Here is a 22,792-nt window from a genome sequence, read left to right on the forward strand (position 1 = left end):
GAGCTGGATTATGAGAACCTGCGCAAAACGTGCTTTTCGTGCAACGATTTAGCCACAATACGGATGCTGCTGCACTGGAAGATTGACACGTATCGGCCGAATGCGGTGCTGGAAAACATTTGCAGTAAATGGAACGCCAATACCTCGAGCTTACCGCGCATCCACTGGATGGACACTCGGTTAACTTGGATCGATACCGAAACAATGTCCAATAAGCTAGCGATGATTACTTGCGCCATAGGAGATGGCGATGCATACTACAACATTGGTCACACAGGCAAGCTGATAGAAAAGCTTGGCATAGCGGATGAAGTAGACGAGGAAGGCGTTGATCTGCTAAATAAACGGCTTGCTCCGTACTACGCGAACATATTCTTCCTGGACAACAAGTGGAAGGTGCTGGAATCGTTCTGCAAACAGCGACGACTGCCCTGGAATAATACGCTCGTACGGCAGCTGCGCCAGCGAGACCAGGAACTGCTGCAGACACTATACGACGAGCGACGCCACAAACTGAAAACGATTTTTGAGCAGAACGACATCCAGACGCTCGAAGTGCTGCAGATTGCTAACATTATAATAAAGGAAGATACTCTTGCCTCCCTCGAGCATCTACAGCTGGAGTTGTGTGAGATACTGACCGCGGTCGGTTATTTTGGCGACAGCTTTCACTGCGTCAAACAGCGCATTCCGATGATACAGGGGAAAAACTTTCGCAACCTGCTGGCGCACGACTCACTGTCCTACAACATGCTGACAGACAGTGGGGACGCCAAAACGATATTGAATGCATACATCTTTGTTCACACCGAGGTGCGTCTGTTCGAAAGCCGGCGACAGGACCCGATCGAGCTGCACTTACCCTCGCTAGCGGATATGTACCGATGGCTTGAGGAGCAGCAACAACTTCTAGCCTCCTTCCAGTGCAATGACGTGCAGCGGGTACACGCGCTGATGCGATCTGGGGGAGCAATTACGGCCTACTTTTGCTTCACACCGAATGCTGAGCACTATCCGGCAGCAATGCTTTCGGCAGGCAATACGATACAGGGTTTCTGCGACCGGGCTCCTTCGATTGTGCCCCTACTTGGTCGCTACTTTCCGTACCTTCGCGAGTTGTATCATCGGCCGGAGTTTGCGCTAGAAACTGCAATAGTGCGACGCGATTTCGAGACGGCGTTTAAGCTTGTCGATGAAACGAAACCACTCGAAGGGCTGTTCTATTCCTGGCCCAAGCTTATGATGCGCCTTTCGCCAGCCGTTAAAGCTTCAAAGACACTCACCGAGAGACGAAATCTGTTGGACCAATTCCTAGATTACGGCAACGAAGAATGTATTCGGGAAATGGTTCGACTATATCCCGATTTTCGTACCACCCTGGTGGACCGTCACACAGTAGACAAAGCAATTCTTCGAGGACTACGCTCAACTGCCGAGCTAATGATGCAAGGGACGAACCAAATGAGTCTAAACGCCCTGGAACGGTTGATCATCCTGCACTGGAATAATACGTTGGAAAATATTACAATAAAATCACCAAATGATGATGAGTTCATGAGTACAGTACTTCGAGCAGCGATAAAAGCAAGAAATGAAACAGCGTTGAAGTACTTTCTGGGTAAAACACAAAGGAATGCAACAATACTGGGTGAATGTTACCTCACGGCGGCTTCCTTCGGACGGTGCAGTATTCTGAAACATCTGCTACAAGTGAACCCACTGGCCGATCAAACCGTACTGTCAACTGCCATCCACAAAGCCGCCCTTAGCAACCAGTGGCCCTGTGTACGGTTGCTATTGGAGGCAGACGCACCGGTTGATGTGCTGGTTCCAGGGTACCAGGATGAGGATGCAAACGTTTTGCTGCTACTGGTCGCCAGTGGGCAAGTTAAACTGATACGACGAATTGGGAGCTTAGATCGATCGATTTACGGTACACGCACAAACCATCCACTTGCGGTAGCTTTGGGCAACGATACAGCATCCGGCAGAATGGTACAAGCATTGAGGGCACACGGATTTGGCTGGCTCGACAGTTCAGCGACTCTGCATGAAGTGATATTAGAAGAATACGAACAAACTGCTTGGAACACAATTTGGGGTGAAATTGATCACCAACTATTGCGGTATCAGTTTACCAATGGTTCTGATCATGTTGAATTCAACGTAAGCCTGCTTCACCGGTGGAGAATGATCTGTTTCGTGGAAGAGTGCAACATGGACCGAACTTCACTGTGCTGTGCGGCAGAAACGAAAAATCCACGTGTGATACGGAAAATTCTAGATCGTGCCTGCAGTATGCGCCAGATTGAAGGCATTGGAGTTCTCGGAGATGTTGTATTTCAGAAAGATGGTTCCTTCGTACATTACTACAAAAAAGCGGACAATGTTACATGGAGTATGGAGTCGTGCTGTGCTGATATGATCAGCAGGATGGAAGGATTACTCCAAGAAGGGATGATTTGGCATGAGCCGACGATCGTTGTTGGCAATGTGTCCGTGAGTATGACTGTACTGGAAGCCATGCACGTGCCAAAGGATGTTGTATTGAAGTTGAGGGATAGTACCTTACTGGAGGACATTCTGCAGGACCTGCTAAACTTCACCGATGCATTCGAAGGACCGAAAACCGTAGCATATGGTACGTTTTATCAAGGACAACGTGCTATACATTTCTTGCGAAACGAAGACCTTGCCTGCGTGTATGACGTCTTCCCACCGGATGCTTCTGTCGATTTATCCAACACCCTGAACATCACAGCAGCTGAAGGTAAGACTGTTTTGGGAAAGATTGTAGAGGCTCACTTCGATCTGGAAACGGTGCAGCTGCTCGTGCAGCACGCCGCCAATCCTTTGCTGGCTGACTGTCATGGCAACTCGATCATCCATAGCGCTTTGTGTATGCTACCCGACGCAGCACTGTACTTACTGGAAGAGTGTCTCACGCGAGATCTACGCAATGCCAAAGGGGACACGTTGCTGGAGTTGGACGATCGAACCGATGGCAACAAACTCATACATATGGCCGCATCATGCGGTCAACAAATCGTCGTGGCAAAGCTACTCGACCTTAACATCGACGTAACTGTTCGGAACGCGTACGGCTGTACACCGGCTCACGTGGCGGTAGTTGTACCGTTGGTTAACTCAATCACGACCTTGAAACAGCTGCTCGATTACGACCGGACCCCGGTGGACATGACCGACAGGGACGGCGGCACCTTGCTGGTGTGGGTGGCCAAGACTGGGTCCATCGAAATGCTGGACTTGATCATGCAATACAAACCTAACCTCACACTGCCAGCAAATCGGAGGGCACTGTACGAAGCAGTTAATCTACAGTATGTCAATTGGGCGAAAAGATTTCTGCAGCATGCCATCGAGGCCGGTGCCCAAGAGGTAACCAAAATGGAAGATGCGGCGGATGACGTTGTGATTCTGTCGTTGCGGTGTGCGGATTTTGAACTGTCGAAGGCGCTACTCGAGTATGAGCTGCAGCACGGCCTACAGGACATAACGGAGCGCGATCGGCCGCGCATTGAATCTGTGCTGAAAGCGTCTACCTCCAAGATACCGCAAGTGCCGGTTGAGCTGTATCTGAGCTTGAAAGGGTTGAGTGAAGATTGGAATTTCCTGACATATTTGCGGAACATGCTAGCAAAGCTTGAACCTTTACGTGAGAAGGATTACCATTAAAAGCATTTCATGTTATCAAGATAGTGTATAACCGTAATCGTCCTAAGCTTAGTAATAAAACATTTACTCAAAATGACACCGCAAACGTATAGAAATTTCTATTTTAATAAAGAGAAAACATGTTTTGGAAACATTCGACCGAGAGTTTAATGAAACAGGTAAACTTACAGGCTCAAAGGTCACCAAAGATGCTAACTGCCTAACATTTCATTCTACAGCCTGACAAAGCAGTTCACCTTAAAGAACCAGTCGCGACGGACGAAAGGGACTATAAAGTACCCGGTTAGTACAGCTACTCACATAAACCTCTGAGATATGGACACTGTCCAAATCTGACGAAACCCTCTTGGCCACTTTCGCGAGGAAGTTGCTGAAATACTTCTAATGCTCCATTTGTGTGCAGGCACAATGGAGGATGTAACGACGAGCTATACGAAATGTACCATGTTATACGCATGCAAACGGACGACCCAGCCCGTAAAAGGCGTGAAACCGTGAGTGGTTTCGGACACTCCTGAGCAGTGCTGCAAAATGTCATGAGCATCACGATATATTCACAAACGAAAACAATGAACATATCCTTGGTAGCTTGATGCTCATTGCTGATGCTCAATGAAAGTGCGTCATGACATGCCGAACACGACATGCGAATGCTTGTGTTCAACACGAAACTCTGACTGACGAGCTGAGCTTAAAGCCGGCGCAAGCAAAATCACCTTTTTTTGTCTGGCTGTAAACAGTGCTGCCAAATACCACTGTAATACCACTGTTACAGTCACCAACACACATGACTGAAACGAAGCTTAACTTAGATACCGTGAGATGATCAGATATGAGACTCATACAATTGTTGCGACCATCAGATTAGATGAGGCGAAATACTTAGACACGACATTTTTGTCGGTGATAATCACGACATTCTTGGAATATACTTGGCGTGTGGTCCCACTCACCAAAATTAGCGCTCTATCTGCTTTGATTATGTGTCGGGTCAAACAGAGCGAGATATCATGTTCATTTTGTTTCTTGGAACCACTCGCACGCACCGCATATCTCCCATGACTATCGTGATGATCATCGACCGAAAATATCGCGACAAAGTGACTGACTAAGAGTTGGTTGCACATAATGTTACCAATCATGTGATGGTAGCATCAACTGTTTGAGTCTCACCTCTGATCATCACAGTAGAGCTCGTGACGCTGACATGATTTGGTTTCAGCCGGAATTTTTCAAGACATTTTGCAGAACTGATCACAGCAAAAATTTCATGACATAGTGACATAAAGCGTTGGTCGCAAAAATGTCACGAAGCATGCATTGGTCACACCAATCGTTTTGAGTATCACAATTGATTACGGGACGCTGACATGGGTTTTGTATCAGCCGGATTTTTTTAATGAAATTGACATTGACATTTTTCAGCACTGCTCTCCTCCTGAGGCCGACTGAGACAGCAAAGTGGTTATAAGGTTGCCGGATAATGCAAGGCAAGGCAAACTTACAGATTTTTCTGGGTACAAACATCATTTTCGTTTGCCATTGATATTTAATTATCTGAGTTAAGAATGAATATCACGCAAACAATGAGACCCCAAAAGTTGGCTGATTTATACCAAGGGGTATGAGGAAGCTTTAGGAAGTAAGGAGAACACACGTGCTGTCTCGCTTACACTACAGCATCGAACCATCGCTCTGTGTGTTCCCTCTTCTATGCGAACAAAACCTTCAGTCCCCTTGGTCAGAATTAGCCAAATTTTGGGATCGTATTGTTTACGTAGAATACATATGTGTAAAGTATTATTATTTATAGCCAGAAAGCATCTCAAAGCAATAGTTCCTGGAATCGTGCGTGCAGCTAGACAATGTAATTCCATGCCCAATAATCAAAAATTAAATATTAACAACAAATAATAATTATCATTTTTGATAAGGTTTCCGGAATTTAGATTATAAAAGCGTTCCTGATTGATGCATCGAATCATTAGCCTTTCAACAGTCATATGGCTCTTGTTCTTGTCCCAGCATCAGACGCCGAATTAGCAAAGCTTCAAAATGATATCATACATTACGTTTTTAATATCCTTGGCAACTTTCGCTAATCGACGTAAGACATCTTAGCTTTCTTCGGTAAGGTGAACGTATAGCAACATTATCAGTATTGAGATCTTTTCAGAGTGTAATGTTGATATCAAATCACAACTGAACCAAATGGAACCACTATTCCTGCGCAAGAATGAGTTGTGGACTCCGAACGGACGATGGTTGCAGTGGAAGACCGGTGAAGCTACAATGATTGCCTGTCCTGGTAATCGAATCCGAAACAGTACGTTTCACAGTAGAACTAGTCCATAATGGTTGATTCATAACCATTAGCTCCTTTTAATATCCGATTCTCTCTTCAGCTGGAAAAGAAAAAGCCTACATTCGGTGCGTGTCTGGAAGGACGTTTACCTTAGGAGCATCACATGTAAATATTGCCAACATTGCTTGTGTTTCCAAAACTACCGGAAAGCATCGAAATTCGGGCACTAGTTGCGGTAGTGGTGGAACGTTGCTGAGCTTGGGATTTAATGTTCCGGGCCTTGCTTTCATAACGTATCTTGAAACGTGCTACAACATGCAAACGGCTTCGGTGCTTTTCACGCGTCATACGATACGAGGATCAGCTATCAATTGTAAGCGTGACTCGAATGTTGGTTCCATAAAACATAAGTAATAGGGGGTGTGTCTTTCCTTGCAGATGCCATTACTAAAACAAACCGGTCAACATATAAACCGGATGGTGCCCCTGCAAATGTTCCATTTGCCGCGGCTTACACCCAAAAACAGCAACTTGGACGTGTTACCGATCTTCTGGGATCCGCTGCTCAGGCAAAACGATTCATCTCGTCTGGTTCTTTTCTTGAGCGGGGGCACATGGTACCGTTTGCGGATGGTATATTTCGTCCATGGCGATGGGTCACCGATTTCTACGTCAACGTCGCTCCCCAGTGGGTGGCAACGAATCGGGGAAACTGGAAGGCCGTTGAAGCTGCAGCTCGCCAAGTCGCGGGTCGCTTAGAGGAGGATGTACTGGTTTTTACGGGAGTTTACGACATTCTTACCCTTCCCCACGTAAATGGTCATCAGGTTCCAATCACACTGGATGCCAAGGGTATTGAAATACCCAAGTGGCTTTGGAAAATAGTCAAATCTATACGCAGAAATGCTGCCATCGCACTCGTCACTAATAACGATCCGTTCAGAAGAAGTATGCCAGCTGGTGAGATGCTGTGTCAGGATATCTGTGCCCAATACGGGTGGGGTAATGCAAAGTATGACAAATTTGCGAGTGGTTTCACCTACTGCTGTACGGTGAAGGATTTGCGGCGTTTTATTCCTACCATTTCTTCCGAAGCTGATGCAGCGAATGTGTTACACTTCTAAAATGCAACTGCAGTTAAATAACACGATCTCTTCAAGATAACAATGATAATGCCACGCTTGCCGGTGTAGTTAAACGATAACGGTTGCAAAGAGGTAGATGAAAGTGATGGAGATAGATGGAGATTAGTCAATGAATCAATATTGCACAACTTTGTTATTAAATAAAATCAAAATATAGTGATTAAATTGAATCTCTTTGCTGGGATCAGTGTAATCAGGTGAATCTCACAATATGCAATGTTATTAACTACAGTTGTGCGTCATACTACACATATTTAACAGCATCGGAACATCTAATTACGAAATACAACAAAATGTAAAACAAAATTGTTTAAACCCCACAGTTGCATCATGACCTCACATCTCAGTCGATATCTGTCGACATCAGAGCATTATTAAAAAAGCTTTTCGTTTCAATTTCAAGATAGCTTTGAAGCTTTGAAAAGCTTTCACGCATGCCGTTTTAAAGTCGACTTACCCAAACGACCAAAACGCGATGAATGGGTAAAACTATGGACTTGAGATGGGGCCCTATCTCAGTACCCAAACTGGTACCCAAAGGCAGACAATTTTGGACTTATTTTTTGAGAGAGCGAAAAAGCTGATCTTCTCCCTCTCCCTGGTCTCCCACTCTCTAGAATTTCATATGTATGAGTGCTAAGTGAAGGGGAAAGGGGAGGAGATGTAGCATGTGAATTAAAGTTGATAAGGAGTGGGGAGGGACGCATTCATCAGTCACCGCCAATATCGAGAATTTGACTTTGGCCGGTGGTGTTTGGGGTATCGGCGTTCCGTGTGGACCACTGATGCGAAATGAAATCGTTGTATATATTTTCGTACAGTATCTCATTGCGGCGGAACCTTACAAATGTTATTGCGCGGTCGAATCAGGAATCGCGCATCGGATCGATGGAAGAAGGGGGTACGAAAGAGGGAGGAGAAGAGGAAGCACAGAGAAAAACGCTGCACATTCACTCATACATTCTTACAGCAGCTGGCAATTCGCGAGAACATGAAATCGGGAGAGTATATTTTAACGCTCGCAAATGAGTGCAAGCAGGTGCGGTATAGAAGATAGAGCAAGACAGCCCAGTTTTTGTTCAAGCTAGGTCCAAAATGTTTCCTTGGGTACAGTGCTGGGCATGATATTCAGTGCGTTAAAAAATATCATTTTGTATTTGTTGAATTATTTGACATTTACACTGTTTTGCAGTTGAGTTTTCAATGTGAACGGCATTATTCAATACTTGCAAGATGTTTTTCCACAGTTGTCGTTAATGTAACAGCTGGACTGTTAAAAAATTACGATTGTTAAATAATGTCGTTCACATTAAAAAAAATGACTCGGAAAACAGTATAAATTTTTTTTTATTGTAGTTGTTTCATATTCATCACAGAACCGACTGAGAGAGATAAAGGGAGAGAATAAGACATATAAAAAGTGACAGAAAACGGGAGGAAGAGAGAAAGAGAAATAAAGAGAAAAGGAGAGAGTGAAATATTGAGAGAGAGAGGGAGAAACAGAGAGAGAGAGAGAGAGAAAGAGAGAGATAGAGAGAAAAAAAATGGAATACTTATTTTCCCCTTTTCTTAAATAACTTAATAAAACCTTTGTGTTTTTTTTCTTCCAATTTTTACTCACAAATAGCCCATAGTGCACAAACCATATTCATTCCCCGCTGCGAATGAACTGGAATACGCTTTGTTTTGAGACACGGCCTGCTTGCCGGCGCACAGTTGCCTGTTTTCTGCGTGTTCATTCTGGTCGCAGAGCACGCTGCGAATGAACGATTCATGGCAAGCGGTGCTTCGACGGCTACCAGCGTAACGTTGACCGTTCATTCGTATTTTGAACCGCGACCAGTGAACACGGACAGTCGCTGCGTATCGAACCGTTGTGCCGGGTGGCGTGAAAATTTGCGTGCGTAATATATAAAAAAGGTCTTTATTTGGTGTTTGGAAAAATTATGAACGGGTTGTGTGTTGCCTGAAAGTACTGTGAGCACTAAAGAAGGGTTTAGAAGAACGCAATTGTGAAGAATTTATTCGTAGAGATGTACCCGTAAATGTTCGAAACCGATCAAGTGATCGTTAAAAGTGGAGAAATGATGCGATCCGTCGTAGCATTGTGATTTAGTACAACAAAAAATTCAACCATTTCTGTACAATAATAAAACATGAAAGTAATGCAATTCAAATTCCGATATTCCATTACAACTAAGTGATTGCAGTTTTCGGTCGCTGCAGTCGCTGCAGTGCAACCTTAACAGTTGCGATCATCGCTGCACCAGCAAACGGTGTGAATGAGTGTGAGACAGCGTGTGCGTGTGTGTGTGTGGTCATCTATTTTCATCCCGGTTTTGCAACGGAAGTGCAAGCGTACAAGTGTAGTGGCCGTAGTGGTGCGACGGTATTCTCACGTGGCTGTGCTTACACCGCTGTAAAGTGGTTGCGCATTGGGCGGTGTTGGAAAATTAAAATACAAAAACACACACACATACGCCACCGCCGTGTCTGCTCAGTTTTGCATAACGCATTCTTTCAACATTTTGAATTTTGTTCGCTTCCCGAAAACACGGCACCCTGCTCTAGCGTGCGGTCAGTTCTGAGCCGTGTGTGTGTGTGTGTGTGGCCGTGTGTTGTGAATGTAATGACTGGCGACTAAATTATGATGATTTTAAAATTAGAATTCTTATACTGACCGACATTGAGCTACCTGGGGGGAAATTAGGGGAACCAGGCGGCAGATGATAGCTATGAAGGGCCACCTAAAGTGAGGAACGTCGTTATTCCCCCCCCCCCCCCACCGACCCATCCACTATCGCGAAAGGGCAAACTTGTGCACGGGTGTGCATGCAGCAAAGTGTGCGCTCATTTTATTTCGACCAAAAGCAAAATGGAAACCAAGTCCGGCAGTCTCATGAATAGCAAATGTATTCGTGTGTACTTAGCGCACCTGAAGAAGCGTGGTTGGGTGTTCATTTTTTTTTTCGTCCTGCTCAATAATATAAGAATAGTTTCGTTTTTTGCTTTTTTATTACATTTTCCCCCATTTTTTTAAACTTGCAACAATAATGATCCTTTTGATTGGAGAAAAATCTTCAAAAGAAATTCTACAAGAAGTTTGTTTATCGCTAGTTTCACTTTTGTTCAAAATCATAATGAGAACGAAATATACTAATTCGAAAAAGTTCTCGAGCACCTGCTTGCAGACCTCATCATTATGCGTTGAAGTCTGCCGTTGAATCGTCAATAGTTAAATAAAGATAAATGCAAATAAAAAGCAAGTTTCATTCTATTCTAGAATCGACAGTCTCAGCCTGTGTGTTTACGTGTCTACGTGGCTGTGTGTGCGAGTGTAAGTGTGCGTGAAAGTTTTCCCAACAAGTGTTGAAAGTTGAAAAATCATTTCAGTATAAAAAATCAAAAAAAGTGCTTGAAAAGAATCTGCTCCCCAAACATCACACAGTGCAGTGCAGTGTGAAAAGAAGTGTTTCCCTTCACCTCCCCTGCTGCTACCCTGGTGTGTGTGTGTGTGTGTGTGCCAGGGCTGAAGAGCTTTTTTTGCTGTTCTGCATCTTCCAGCGTCTTCAGCTTCCAACAAGCGACGAACCGACCGCGCCAAACGATGAATCTTCGCGGCTGGGGTGCGGTGCAGCTTGCACTGGCGTTCGCCGTCGTGCTGGTCGGAACCATGGTTGAAAGTAAGTAGAACAACTTCATTTAACCATAAGAAGCGCGATCGACTCCATTCTCTCCACGGTTGAAGCTTGTGAATGAAAAATCAGCGGAGAAAGCGGGAAGCGGGGTAAAAAAAAACAACCTTTTCCTAGAAGCTTTTCTCCACCAGCAGGAGGGGGTGTGAACTTTCCGACACAAATGCAAGAAAAAACAAAAAAGAACTTCATTAAGTGACAAGACTCGTGATGCTGTCGCGGGTGCGCTTCGAGTGGCGTGTTTGTTCACTCGGGCGCGTATTTCTGGTGAATTTTATTAAAACATAATCTCACCCCCCCCCCCCCCCACAGCCCTTACCTACACACAATCGCCTCAACACCGGGCGGAGATAAAAAGACATGACGAGGCGCTAATTAGTTTATGTCACATGATTTACGATCCCGTAAGGCAGCCGCCGAGCACTGTCACGTTTGGTGCGGCTCTTGTGGCGGCGCGCATGATGCTTTCTAGGCTCCGCAGCTCGGCAAAACGGACGGGGATTTGGGGAATTGAAAACGAGAGTAACAACGATTCCAGTGCCCCGGAATCGGGACACACAGACCGACAGACAGACGGACGGAACACACAGTGGAACGGATTGTCTTTCTCGTTGTTTACGTTTACTGACTGTAAAGTTTTCCTTTTCGGTCGTTTCAAATCTCCTGCCCCTGCCACGTTGTTTTGAAGTGGATGCGCGTGGAAGGCAAACGAGATAACCGGTGGCCGTAACGAGGCAGTACCGCCTCGTTCAGGTCGGCGTTCAGGTGAAGCACTTGTAAAAGTGAAGGTATTTTTCTGGTATTTTTCATCAAAGCTTTAAAACTGGAGCGAGTATCGTTGGGGAAGGTAGCAAAGGCATTTTTTTGGAAGAGAATTTTAAAATTAGGAATTTGAGAATTCGGTTTAGAGTTTCCTTTCGATAGGAATTTACGGATAGCCTTTGGCAAGTTTATTGCTGTTCTGGCCTATAGATCCTTGTTGTGAGTGTGCTCCGTTAGCGTGTGTTTTAAATTAAAAAATATCAGAAAATAATTTTCTAAGCCCTGGAATTGTACAATCGAGTGATCCAGGTTCTTGTCACATTCTAGAAACTGGATCTAAAAAGAGGAATACAAGCAGAATTGAGATCATTCAGAAGAATATGGACACAAAACACAGGCAGTACCAACGAATGTGGTAGTGTTTTTCCATCATTTGTGATAGAACGGAGGCAACTAGACGTACATGGGGATTAGGAGCAGTGATCCACGCCATCTTCATTACCAAGAAACAGATATCGATTACTCGATGTTATATACATTGATAACACTTGACGTTATGCTACAATAATCGTAAATCTAAAGAACAACATGAACTAATTAGAGTCATGAATGGGATTTCTTGAAGCGATCAACACAGCTAGATGCATTGTAGCCAATAAGCCTAGAGATGCTGCTGCATGACATTCAGACATTAAACCAGATAATGCTCTGGTTATAACTCTGTCTAGCCACAAGAGTCTGTTATTTTATGATTAATTCATTGATTTCTCCGGGCTCAGATACTTTACCGTACATTCGGTCTAGTTCCTGAGGAAACATCCCAAGCATTGGAGAGCAACTTCTGACTAAACTCTTACTTTAAAGATAACAAAAAGCTTAACATAACTTATACTTCAACGCCCAAATAATACCTCAAACAATGAGAGATGATACGAACGGCCTCATACCTTATGCTAATATGGGTTTGGTCGTAATTCAAAATCTACCATGACAATGACAGCACGAACGACAACCCATCTACCGTACCGCTTTTGTTTCTCCGGTGAAAATTCTCCAATAAAAATCAATTAATTCACATTAAACCCCGTACCGAATCGCTACCGTATGCAAATCGAGAGAGCCCGTAAATTCCGCTTAAATCTTAAGCAGCTTCCTAAACGTTCTCCGGAAGTAGACTCCCCCCGCCCCGAGGCCAGAATGCCTCTCGGCAATGCCTAAACAAATATTTCCATTTGACCGCGACGAAGCGAAAGCAATATCGCCACTTCGCTTTGTACTGTTGTGTGCGCCGCCTCCATCCTCGCCCGGTTACCATGTGAACTAGATCCACCCCGAGCAGGTGGTGCTTGAGATGGAAAACAAACAAGCTTGGGTAGCTTTTTTGCCCTATATTGCTTTCGTTCTTGCAGGCCTACTGCTACCGACATTCCGGTGAGATAATTGCGAGTCTCCTCTGGCGGACATTTGCGGGTGTGTTGAGCATTGCCGGAAGCGTCGCAGGAAGAGCATCGATATTGCCTTTGCCGGAGTTCTTAAGTAATTGCCGAAACACTTGCATTACACACAGATTTGCATAAGTAATTGAGAGGAGAGGGTTTTTGGCGAAGGAGATGAGAAAGAGAGAGAGAGGAGGAGGAGAGGGAAAGGAAGGGGGAGAAAGTGAGCAAAGTTAGTCTTTTTGGCGATGTTTTAGATGCTGCTTTGTCGAGTGCGCTAATCCTTCTAAGAGTTTAAATCTGAAGGCGAAAGCGCACTTGACAAGGAAATTAATGAAACATTATTTTTAGATTCCACCAACACACTCATACAAAGCGTGATGAGGTAGATTCTGCTCCACGAGTATAAACTTAATCCTGGGATATTTTTTTTGTGTCGAGTCGTGAGTTTTAATCTAGCTCTTCCAGCAAAGGACGAAAAATAGGGCACTCGACACTCGCTATGCAGCGACACAGCGGGATAAAGGCGCTAAAAATGACGTACCTTGTTGCGGAGTATGTTACGAAACCGAACTGGGTAGATTTAATGCAACTCACTATAGGAAAGTGCTCCACGAAGGCCCGTGCCTCCTCCCCAAGCTATTTGTTCTGCTCGTTGGGTTGGGATTTACTTAACCAACGTAGATGGTTGATAAGAAGAGCACAAAAAAGAAACCCCAGAACAAACTAAGCAGAGTACCTTAACTCTCGCTCGAGAATGTTACACCACAGGGTCGTTCCAGTGAAAGCGATTGCTCAACAACTCCAATTATTCCGTACCGGGTGGAGCAAAAGGTACCAACCAAGACCAAGTTCTGCGCTCGTTAGGCGGAACTCTTCTAGGTAAGCGTAGGGAGAAGTACATTTATGGGACCTTCTGTAGCAACATCCGCGCTCCTATGTGTGAGCGCCCTCCTCCAGGAGGGCTGATAAAAAGATGCTGCAATCCACAGTCCGGGAGACCGAGCATACTGCAAACAACGGCGGATAATTATCTCGAGATAGATCAACATATCAAACAGCAACAAAAACCCTGCTCCCCCCATGAAACATACTCACACAGCATAGAGCGACACGTTGTGAAAGAAGGTGTTTCCTTCCTGCGTGTGTGTCGATTCCTCTCTTGGGGGGGGGGGGGGGGGGGGGGGGGGGCGCGCGCTAAGGCTCCGGCAAGCATCAGCAGCCCGGCAGCGCCAGATCTCGTATCTCTCTCGTACGATGAAGCCATTCTGTAGCGCTTTTTATTTCATTTGCTCGGTGCTGTACGATGCGCAACTCTTGTATAAGTGTACGCCACGCTTTAGAATGCTACACTCCAAACACTGCCATATCTCTCAACCAGGTGTGTAATTATTAAAGAAGAAACATTACCCAACCAATCGTCCTGTTGTGCGTGCTGGTCTTTTCTGTTTCTCCGAAGCAGCTACTTCTGCCCTTATTCTTTACGACTTGCTCGCCAGAAGATCGTTCCCAGTTCACGACCTTCCGGTTTCGGGACCTGTGAGGACCACACTTCGAAAGCCGTTTTACGAAACTTTATAATGGATCGACAAGGCACAGAGCGGTGCAAAGGTAACTTCGATCTGGCTGAGCTCCAAAACCACGCACCCCGACCGATTCATGTCTTGGTGGTGGTAGTGGTTGCTTTGTTTTTTTTTCTTTTTTCTTTTTTGGGTGAAAGTCGTTGTTTTCCCCCCAACCATTGCGTTGCTCATTGTTGTTTATTTGTTGTTTGCACACGTAATGCTGGGGTGCTATCGGGTAAGGGAGTTGAAGTACTTTATGAATCGCTACACTGGATTGGGAATTAAAGTGTTTCGTTCTTTTCGGCCCATACACCTATACACACTTGGAAATAGCGTACGAAATGGCAAGCTTTCCCCATTTCCCAAAGATCCCGAAAAGTGTAGCCAGAGGCTTTCCTTTCCTTTTTTTTTGTTCAGTACTACCGTGAAAAAGGGAATCGTTTTCCACCTTCCCTTCAAAACAATACAAAAAAAAAGGTTAGATTTTTACCTTTTTGGCAAATTGAAGGTGAAGGCACTTTCAGGATATTTTCTACTGCGAGGCCATAATAAAAGCGCTAGCCGCTACAGCTTCACCAGCCAGCGACATAAACACCGCACCACCAGAGCGCAAAGAAGTTTTTGATAGCCATAAAATTCGTTTCAACTTTTTTATCTTTACTACGGTGGTCTGAGCAGGAGATCTGAGACCTTCGAAGCGCGAGCCGAGAACTCCGCTCATTATGTAAGAAAATAGATGTTCGGGTTCTGTTCGGGTTGGCTGGTTTTAGAGTGAGAGCGAGAGAGAGTGAAAGGCACATAGCGAAAGATATACAGTAACGAGATCAATCTTTGGTAAATTTACATAACTTCATTATGGGAAATACTGTTTTTTTCGATGTAAATTGTACCGGGGATAGCATTTGGGTGCATTTTAAATAAAGTATGAAAGGCCCATGTCCAATTGGATTAGGAATTTCAAGTATCTAGGCCTCCCGAAAGGTCGGAGTGGAAGCAACACATCAAGAACAACAAAAAAATGCCCGAAACATACAAACTTAACGATAAGCATGAGTTTATAAGCGCAAGGAAGGGATAAAAAAAACTTTGCTAATCTTACTTTTTTCCCATGAGAGTGGCAGCAAAAAACTTGAACAGGATAAGCAAAAGAAGGAAAAAAAAACCCCAGAACTTCCCAGAAGAAAACCGATCCAACATGAAATATAGGTATGTTTCGGAGGTTTAGCTCCGATCAGCAGCTAGAGACGGCACCACTGGAACTTTGCAGACTTTGCGCGCGCGCGCTCGTGTGTGTGTGCTGGAGCATGTCTGCTTGTGTGTTTTGGGTACGAAACTTCATGCCTTCAGTGCTAAACCTAACATCAATGAGGTTTTGTAAATAAATCATGAAAACGAAAGACATCCCACCCAGGCCCAGGCCAACACAGCGCACATTAATTTGCAAAACCCCACTTAGAAATGAGGCGAAGTAAATATTGGACCAACAAAAAAAAAAAAGGGAGGAACGATGGAACCGCACCACAGCACAACCCATTGGCGGTCCAACCGATTGGTCATAAATGTGGTGTTGGTTTTCCGTTTGCTTACCCTTTTGCGCCCGCTCCTCCGCTCTGTTTAGATGAATTGCTATGAGCGCAAAAAACGCGCACGAACGTGCACCTCATCGTATCTAATTTCTTTCTAATGAAGTTGGCACTTTAGAATGACGGGATGGGGCATGATGGCGGCTTCACCCCACCCCATCTTTTCCAAAGAGAAGCCTAAACCATATGTGCGATCGTTTGCGATCCCGAACGCGATCGCGATCTGTCGATGGTACCCGGCAGGTTTGCAAACAGAAGAGGAGTGAAGAGGGTTTGGGAAGTGCACATTCCATTCGTGGGGTTATTTTTATATTTTTATTTCCCTGTTGCGATTGTCGTCCTCTTATACAACGGATATTAAACATACCACAGGGAGGTGGCTGTAGGGGTGAGATCGAGCAGAATGTTTCCGGTAGATGGTCTGCTTTGGGATTGAAATATGATAAATGGTGAATACGATGAAGTGGAAGAGGTGAGATGGAATTTTATGATAATTGTTTTGATGTTTCATCAAATTGCACTTTTTGAGCTGTGTAAATAAAAAAGAAAAACGAAGACAACCATTTCCAACCACAACATTTCCATTAAAGTAATGCTAACTTCAAACTATCAAATGAAAGGAAAATTACTAATTTTGTCCTGTGTGTCTTAAATATCCACGGGGGCGGTCCCGTGGTACAGACGTCAACTCGAACGACTCAATAACATGCCTGTCATGGGTTCAAGCCTAGAACGGACCGTCCGTCCCCTAGCAAGGTTTGACTTATCCGGCTGCGTGGTACTGAATTAAGTCTCGAAAGCCTGTATTGGCCGGCATGCCCGCGTAGGACGTTACGCCTAATAGAAGAAGTCTTACAGGGTTTTCCAGGGGTTCTCATAGTTGTGGGAGACTTCCTTGACTCTTTCTAATGGGCAGTGAACTTCATAAGATGGAATTTGGACTTTATGGCACCCTTTTTGCACAGGCTCCTTGGGAATTCCAGATGGATTTGTTCAACAAGGATGCTATAGAATCCAATTCCCATTACATTAAATTAATTTCACGAAAGAAGCAGTCAATAAAGTGTCTCACAGTTATTAGAACACTTGGAAAACCCTGTAAATATCAATTTAAAATACATAATAACTATTTTTAAAACAAGATCATGTGATTCTTCAACTAATCATGTCTAAACTCCATACAAACTCACACATCAAACGAGGTCTCAGACTTTATGCCTAGATTATTTCAGTCAGAAAAAATGTCAGCAAATGCTGTCATGACATGACGGGCATGTTGTTAAGACGTACAAGTTGAAAAATATACCACCAGACCGGACTGAGCTCATGTGTGATAGAATTTATTTTGTGAAGCATAAATATTTGATCAAGAAAGGATGAAAATAGTTAAAAAGTTGTTTAAAAATGTACCAATGTTTATACACAATTAACGAAATCCAATACGGCAGAACGAAATGGTTAAGTAGAATACCCCGGATGATGCATATTGTTCCACTGACAGACTGAAATTTATACTTTCTGGCCTTAATAATAAAACGAGCCATTTTACGAAAATAGGAAAATGTACAAATGAACGTAAAACCAATCATTCTAGTGAGCAAATTTTACGATAACTCCACATTTTACCACTCTATTTTATACACGACAGGTGAAACATTGTTCCCTCGAAGCTAAAATGTATGTACCCGTTCAACCGAACCCAAAACTCACGGAAGGTGAAAGGCGAACCTAACACAGGCACGGGCGCAAAGCCGCGAATCGCTGGCACGAGTCCTTAACCTTAAGCTTCTCGGTGCATTAACACGGGCCTAACAACACGCTCTTTCCGAACCCACCAACCCACCACCTGCCCAGCCTAATGAAGCGCAGTCACTTTTTAATTAAAACCCAATTAGTCTACTTTCTACACTCCCAACTACACGCTGCATCACGCTGGATGGTTTGGCCCCAAGGTTACACCACTATTTAGCAAAGGATATATGGTCGAAAGGGACCACCGTTTTCATTCATGGTTCTGCCAAAAAATTGGGTTGATTTCAGGGAGAGCGGCAGGCGAAAGAAAAAAAAACAAACGATTCCCATCCGTTTTTAGCTACCGGGTACGTTATGTAATGGGAAATTTACGAAGTTATACTACCCACCCCACTCCCAGCTTGAATGTCTCATGTGAACAAAACCGACGCGAACCACACAGCTAAAGCGAAATTAAAAATACACACACACACACACACACACACACACACACACACACACCGACCAACCAACAGATCCTCGGTGTGATTTTTCGGCGGTCAGGGTTTGTGTTTTGAATTGGAAAAGGCAAAAACAGGCAGACAGGGAGACTATGGCGCTGTTTCGGGAAACGGTGGAACACCCGCGGCGTGTTTTACCTTTTCGTAAAACCCCTGTAAAACGGTCTGGCAGTGCTTATCGTAACCAGAGCTTCCCCTCTCTCCTGCTTCCCACAATTCAGTTTAAGCATCCCTTCGGGCGGTTAACGTTATTTCCTGAACGTATCAGAACAAATTATAGCCCGCACCCGATCCCGATGTTTTGCTGTACCGTACGGAACTACGCACGCACGACACGCAAAGATAGCGCGGATTAATTATGGCTTATACGCGCAGCCAAAGTGGAGCACGCGTTTTGGGGACCCCACCGACAGGAACAATCGACTTTGAAAAATTCAACTCTATTTTAGAAGAAAGTCGGTGAGAGCGCGGTGCCCGGCTGCTTGTATCGATCGGCTGGGATGGGTATTTTTAAACCTTAAGAGTTATGAAACATTGCCACAGTTATCTCAATTAAAAGGTTATATAGAGGGGCGTCTCTGCTGATACACGCTTGGGACGATGCAACTCCCGAAACGATCAAGCTGACGATTAGACACGATCGCTCTAATTGAATGGAAGGGAGGAGGAGGAGCAATGAAGAGGGTTGAATATCTGCCGAAGTAGAGAACAGAGCCTAAGTTGTAGACATGTGTAGTGCGGGTAGAGAGGTCTAGTACTCTGTAGACCAACAGATCATCGCTTCTCTGCCCCAATCTGTCTGCAACGTTTACACCAACCGGCATCCTAAAGTGTAAGAGTTCCTGTGCGGATCTCACTCCAAAGCCACAAGGCGGTGCTTTGACCCACGGTATTTGAAGTGGCGATTAGCGTTATTTCGGTCAAGTGAGAGACGTCAGCATTACCACCTGGCATTAATGGCAACAAATCCGTACAATGTTGCAAAGCAATTACACCATTACGCGTGAGGAGCGGCTCTTGAAGTGTTGGAATAGATCTCACGCTGTGATGTTTACGGAGCTCTCGACCTGACTATCACACAACGGCAGAATTGAAGCGTACACCTATTCACCTGAAGAATAACCCTGAATATAGGGAAGGCTCGCTCCAGGTTTTTTTTTTGTCCAGATGCGACACTTTGCTGCTCTACAGCAAGATAAAACTATGATTTACACACACTCTCACTCACTATCACATCGCGTTGAGTTCTACCACTTCTATCTCGGGGCCCGGTGACTAATAGAGATTCCGGAGGCCGGACAAATGAATCGTATCGCCGAGCCCGAGACCGCCGCACAGACTTTTAGCACCCCTTTTTGTGTTGCTTTGCCGCCACACGCACCATCCCAATTCAAAGCCTGCTCAGTCTTCCGTAACACTCCCGTATATAAAGTAATTGAACGTTAATTTCTGTTTTATTGGTGAAATACATTAAATAAATTAATGTACACCCGGCGAGCATCCATGGGCGAGCACAGCACACGCACTGTGCGCATTCAGGCAACCCCCCCTCCCTAGGAAATTCATTTCAGACGGCAACTCCTCAACGCACACACTTTGAACCAAGTGTGTGTGTGTTTGTCTGCGTGTGTGTGTATTTATACGTTGTCACCCATCCCATCTTGAATAGACAAAAACCGAGACAAACTAAATCAATCGTTACGGTTTCGAGAGTATTAGTTCGATCGTCCGTAATGGATACGCAAGGAGATACTCCGCGAGAAGGGGGAAACAGAACAAAGCGAAAGCAAACTCAGGGAAATAAAGTTAAGAATAGGTATACATTGTTTAGCACTTAAGTAACAGAGCAAAAGTTTTCCCGTTTGCCGGATTGTGTTTGGAGAAGTTTTGTTTGGGAAGTGAATAAGGCGCCAAAGAACATTGTATTGATTGAGGTTAGGGAGCAAAGCTTGACAACAGCACGCTTCGTGTCCAACAGTTTGTGTAGATGATTTTATCACCGTGACTGCTTCAATGAGCTCTCCTGCTCAGCTTCTTCTTAACTTGCAATCGTGAGCACACGTGATCCAAATATTCCTAAATGTGTCTCCCATCGATCTCCGCTGTCCGTGCGGGCTGAGCAGAGGAGCAGATAATGGTTGGACTAATAACGCTAATGGTGTGTCAAAACTTTAAACCAATTGATCCATCAATCGAACGCTGGTGCTGCTGCTCGATAATATGTTTGCGATGCATTAGCATAATTTGAATGCAGGCTTTGCAAAGGGATGCATTGGTGGTTCGCGGTAGTGAGCGCATATATTAAATTACAGCCCCTTATTACGTGCATACCAAGAAGGGACAGTGCCAGCACAATGTCCTTTCATCAGCAAGCGGTTGGTGACAATTTTCACGCAGCAGTTTCGGTGCGAACGATTGCATTTCAATTATTATGAGCTTCCAATAGGCATCGATAGAACACGTGCTGTAGCGTACTTCACATCAGGGGCACAGCCTTCAAAAGGGGTCAACGGGTACAGCGCCCGTGCGTGTGTATGTACCCTTTTTTCGATCGTGTGTCAATAATGGAAGTTAATGTTCAAAAGGAAAAGCGGCGAACGTGAAGAGCACGGGAGAGCAATAATAAAACAATGCATACACAAATTGCCCCGAGGCGGGTAATTAATTTTCCCTCGTGCGCTATGAACGAACGAGCTTTTTCAAAAGATGCTCCAATGTTTTCTTCACACTCAACAAGCTCGTAACAATGACGCTGTCCAAGGGCTTTGTTCTTCGGTTGTGAGGTATGTGTATGTTTTAAAGTTTAATAATTTAAAAATTACACGGAACCAGAAATAACTAGCTTTCCTTTGTTGGTAACTAAGAATCATCTAATAATCATTTGACGTTACATTGTAGCTAGATCCGTTACAGCTTACCGGAACCGGACCATCCGTACCAAGGTCGGCAAACATTACCTGGAACTCCGGGGCCAAACAACCCCCGTTGGTCTGTGTGGATGAAAATTGCATTAATTTACTACCAGCCAGTCAGTGGTATCACCGGGAGCGGGAAATAAAGAAATGGATGCAACTGTAATGCCCGCCAGAGGTTGTGGCTGGAACTGACCTCAACCATTGAACTGACATGGGAACAGGGAGCGGTACACGGTACGGCGAATATTGATTTTACACTCGTGCAAATCACCATCACCAAGAGCATAATCAATATTGGATGGGCTCCGACGGACGGTTACATGGTGTGGTTGTAATGTAAATTACATGTTTTATCTAACTTTTTATGATACAATTTTGAAATTGCATTATCATGAACGAGGTTGTCATGTTTATTTCCAAAAAAAAAAAGGGAATGTAATCGTTGTATGCATTTATTGCTAAAACAAAAAAGCGAGAATCTTCTTCAAATACAATACTACGTGCATGAATGCTTCGCATTCCATACTTTTCGATCCGACCAAACACACACACACACATTGGACACTGTATGGTCGTGTGTTTTACTTTGCCCTTCCAACACACTACAGCACTAGAAGCTGCACAAGCAGCACATTGCTAGTCAAACAAAAAGTAATAACAAATGAGTTCAGCTTATGAACTGCAGAATGATAGTTACTCCTTCCATCCCACTTACCCTCACGGGGAAGGAGGCGGATGGTGGTGGTGGTGGTGGTGGTGGTGGTGGTGGTGGTGGTGGTGGTGGAGAGACATCATAAAGCATACGCTTTCAAAACATTTCTCCAATGCACAAAAGCGCGCTGCATCATCACCATCATCGCCATCATCATCAGCAACATTCTCATCATCAAATGGATCCATATGGAAACGGTTTAAGCATGATGCATTCCCGGCGGCCGGGATTTGCTTGCCTTCAACGATGGCTGGAGGGTTGATGTGTGCTTCCCCCCCCCCTCCCTTTGTATTGCGATTGATCGGTGCACTAATTTCATGCTTGCAGCCAGACAGCGGGTACCACTCCAATCATCACGGGCGGCAATGCTACGGAAGGCATTGGAATAGTGAAGCATGCTGTTATCTGCGCGAGGTTCGATAACATGATCAAATATCGACCCGACTATCGTTACCCGTTTTGGGTTCAGAGTGTTCTAGTGCTCCTTTTTTACGTATCCACACACTAACACTGCTACATTGTGAGGGCTAGATAGATAAACAACTACTGCTACAGATACTGGCCTCACTACTTTACAATCAATCTATGTCAAGTGGTAGTGGTGGTGGTGGTCGGTGTTGCTGGAAGTGGTAGAAGCGTAACCGTACATCTCGCTGTGTAGAACATTCGTTAAGTTTCCAATCGGAAGGTTCAAAATCGGACCAGCCTTCTAGATGGCACACGGGC

General features: G+C 44.7%; 2 protein-coding genes across 6 annotated transcripts in view; both read left to right on the top strand.

Annotated features, from left to right (window-relative positions):
* Positions 1-4,825: 4,825 nt before the first annotated feature.
* Positions 4,826-7,330, top strand: LOC121600685. Its single transcript, XM_041929526.1, has 5 exons — positions 4,826-5,563; positions 5,631-5,803; positions 5,873-6,022; positions 6,102-6,374; positions 6,440-7,330. Exons 2-5 carry the CDS (start codon positions 5,752-5,754, stop codon positions 7,123-7,125), a joined length of 1,161 nt encoding a protein of 386 aa, XP_041785460.1. The 5' UTR covers positions 4,826-5,563; positions 5,631-5,751; the 3' UTR covers positions 7,126-7,330.
* A 1,572-nt stretch (positions 7,331-8,902) lies between these two features.
* LOC121600682 (neurotrimin-like) overlaps positions 8,903-22,792 on the top strand; it is a 98,732-nt gene continuing 84,842 nt past the window's right edge. The window contains exons 1-2 of one of the 5 annotated variants that reach the window (XM_041929522.1): positions 8,903-9,066; positions 10,430-10,829. In XM_041929522.1, the coding sequence (XP_041785456.1) occupies positions 10,754-10,829 (76 nt within the window). In that variant the 5' untranslated portion in view covers positions 8,903-9,066; positions 10,430-10,753. The remainder of the gene's footprint in view (positions 9,067-10,429; positions 10,830-22,792) is intronic. The other 4 variants (XM_041929524.1, XM_041929521.1, XM_041929523.1 and 1 more) reach the window with 4 other exon arrangements.

This window comes from Anopheles merus, chromosome 3L, assembly GCF_017562075.2.
Source record: "Anopheles merus strain MAF chromosome 3L, AmerM5.1, whole genome shotgun sequence".
Classification (NCBI taxonomy): Eukaryota; Metazoa; Arthropoda; class Insecta; order Diptera; family Culicidae; genus Anopheles; species Anopheles merus.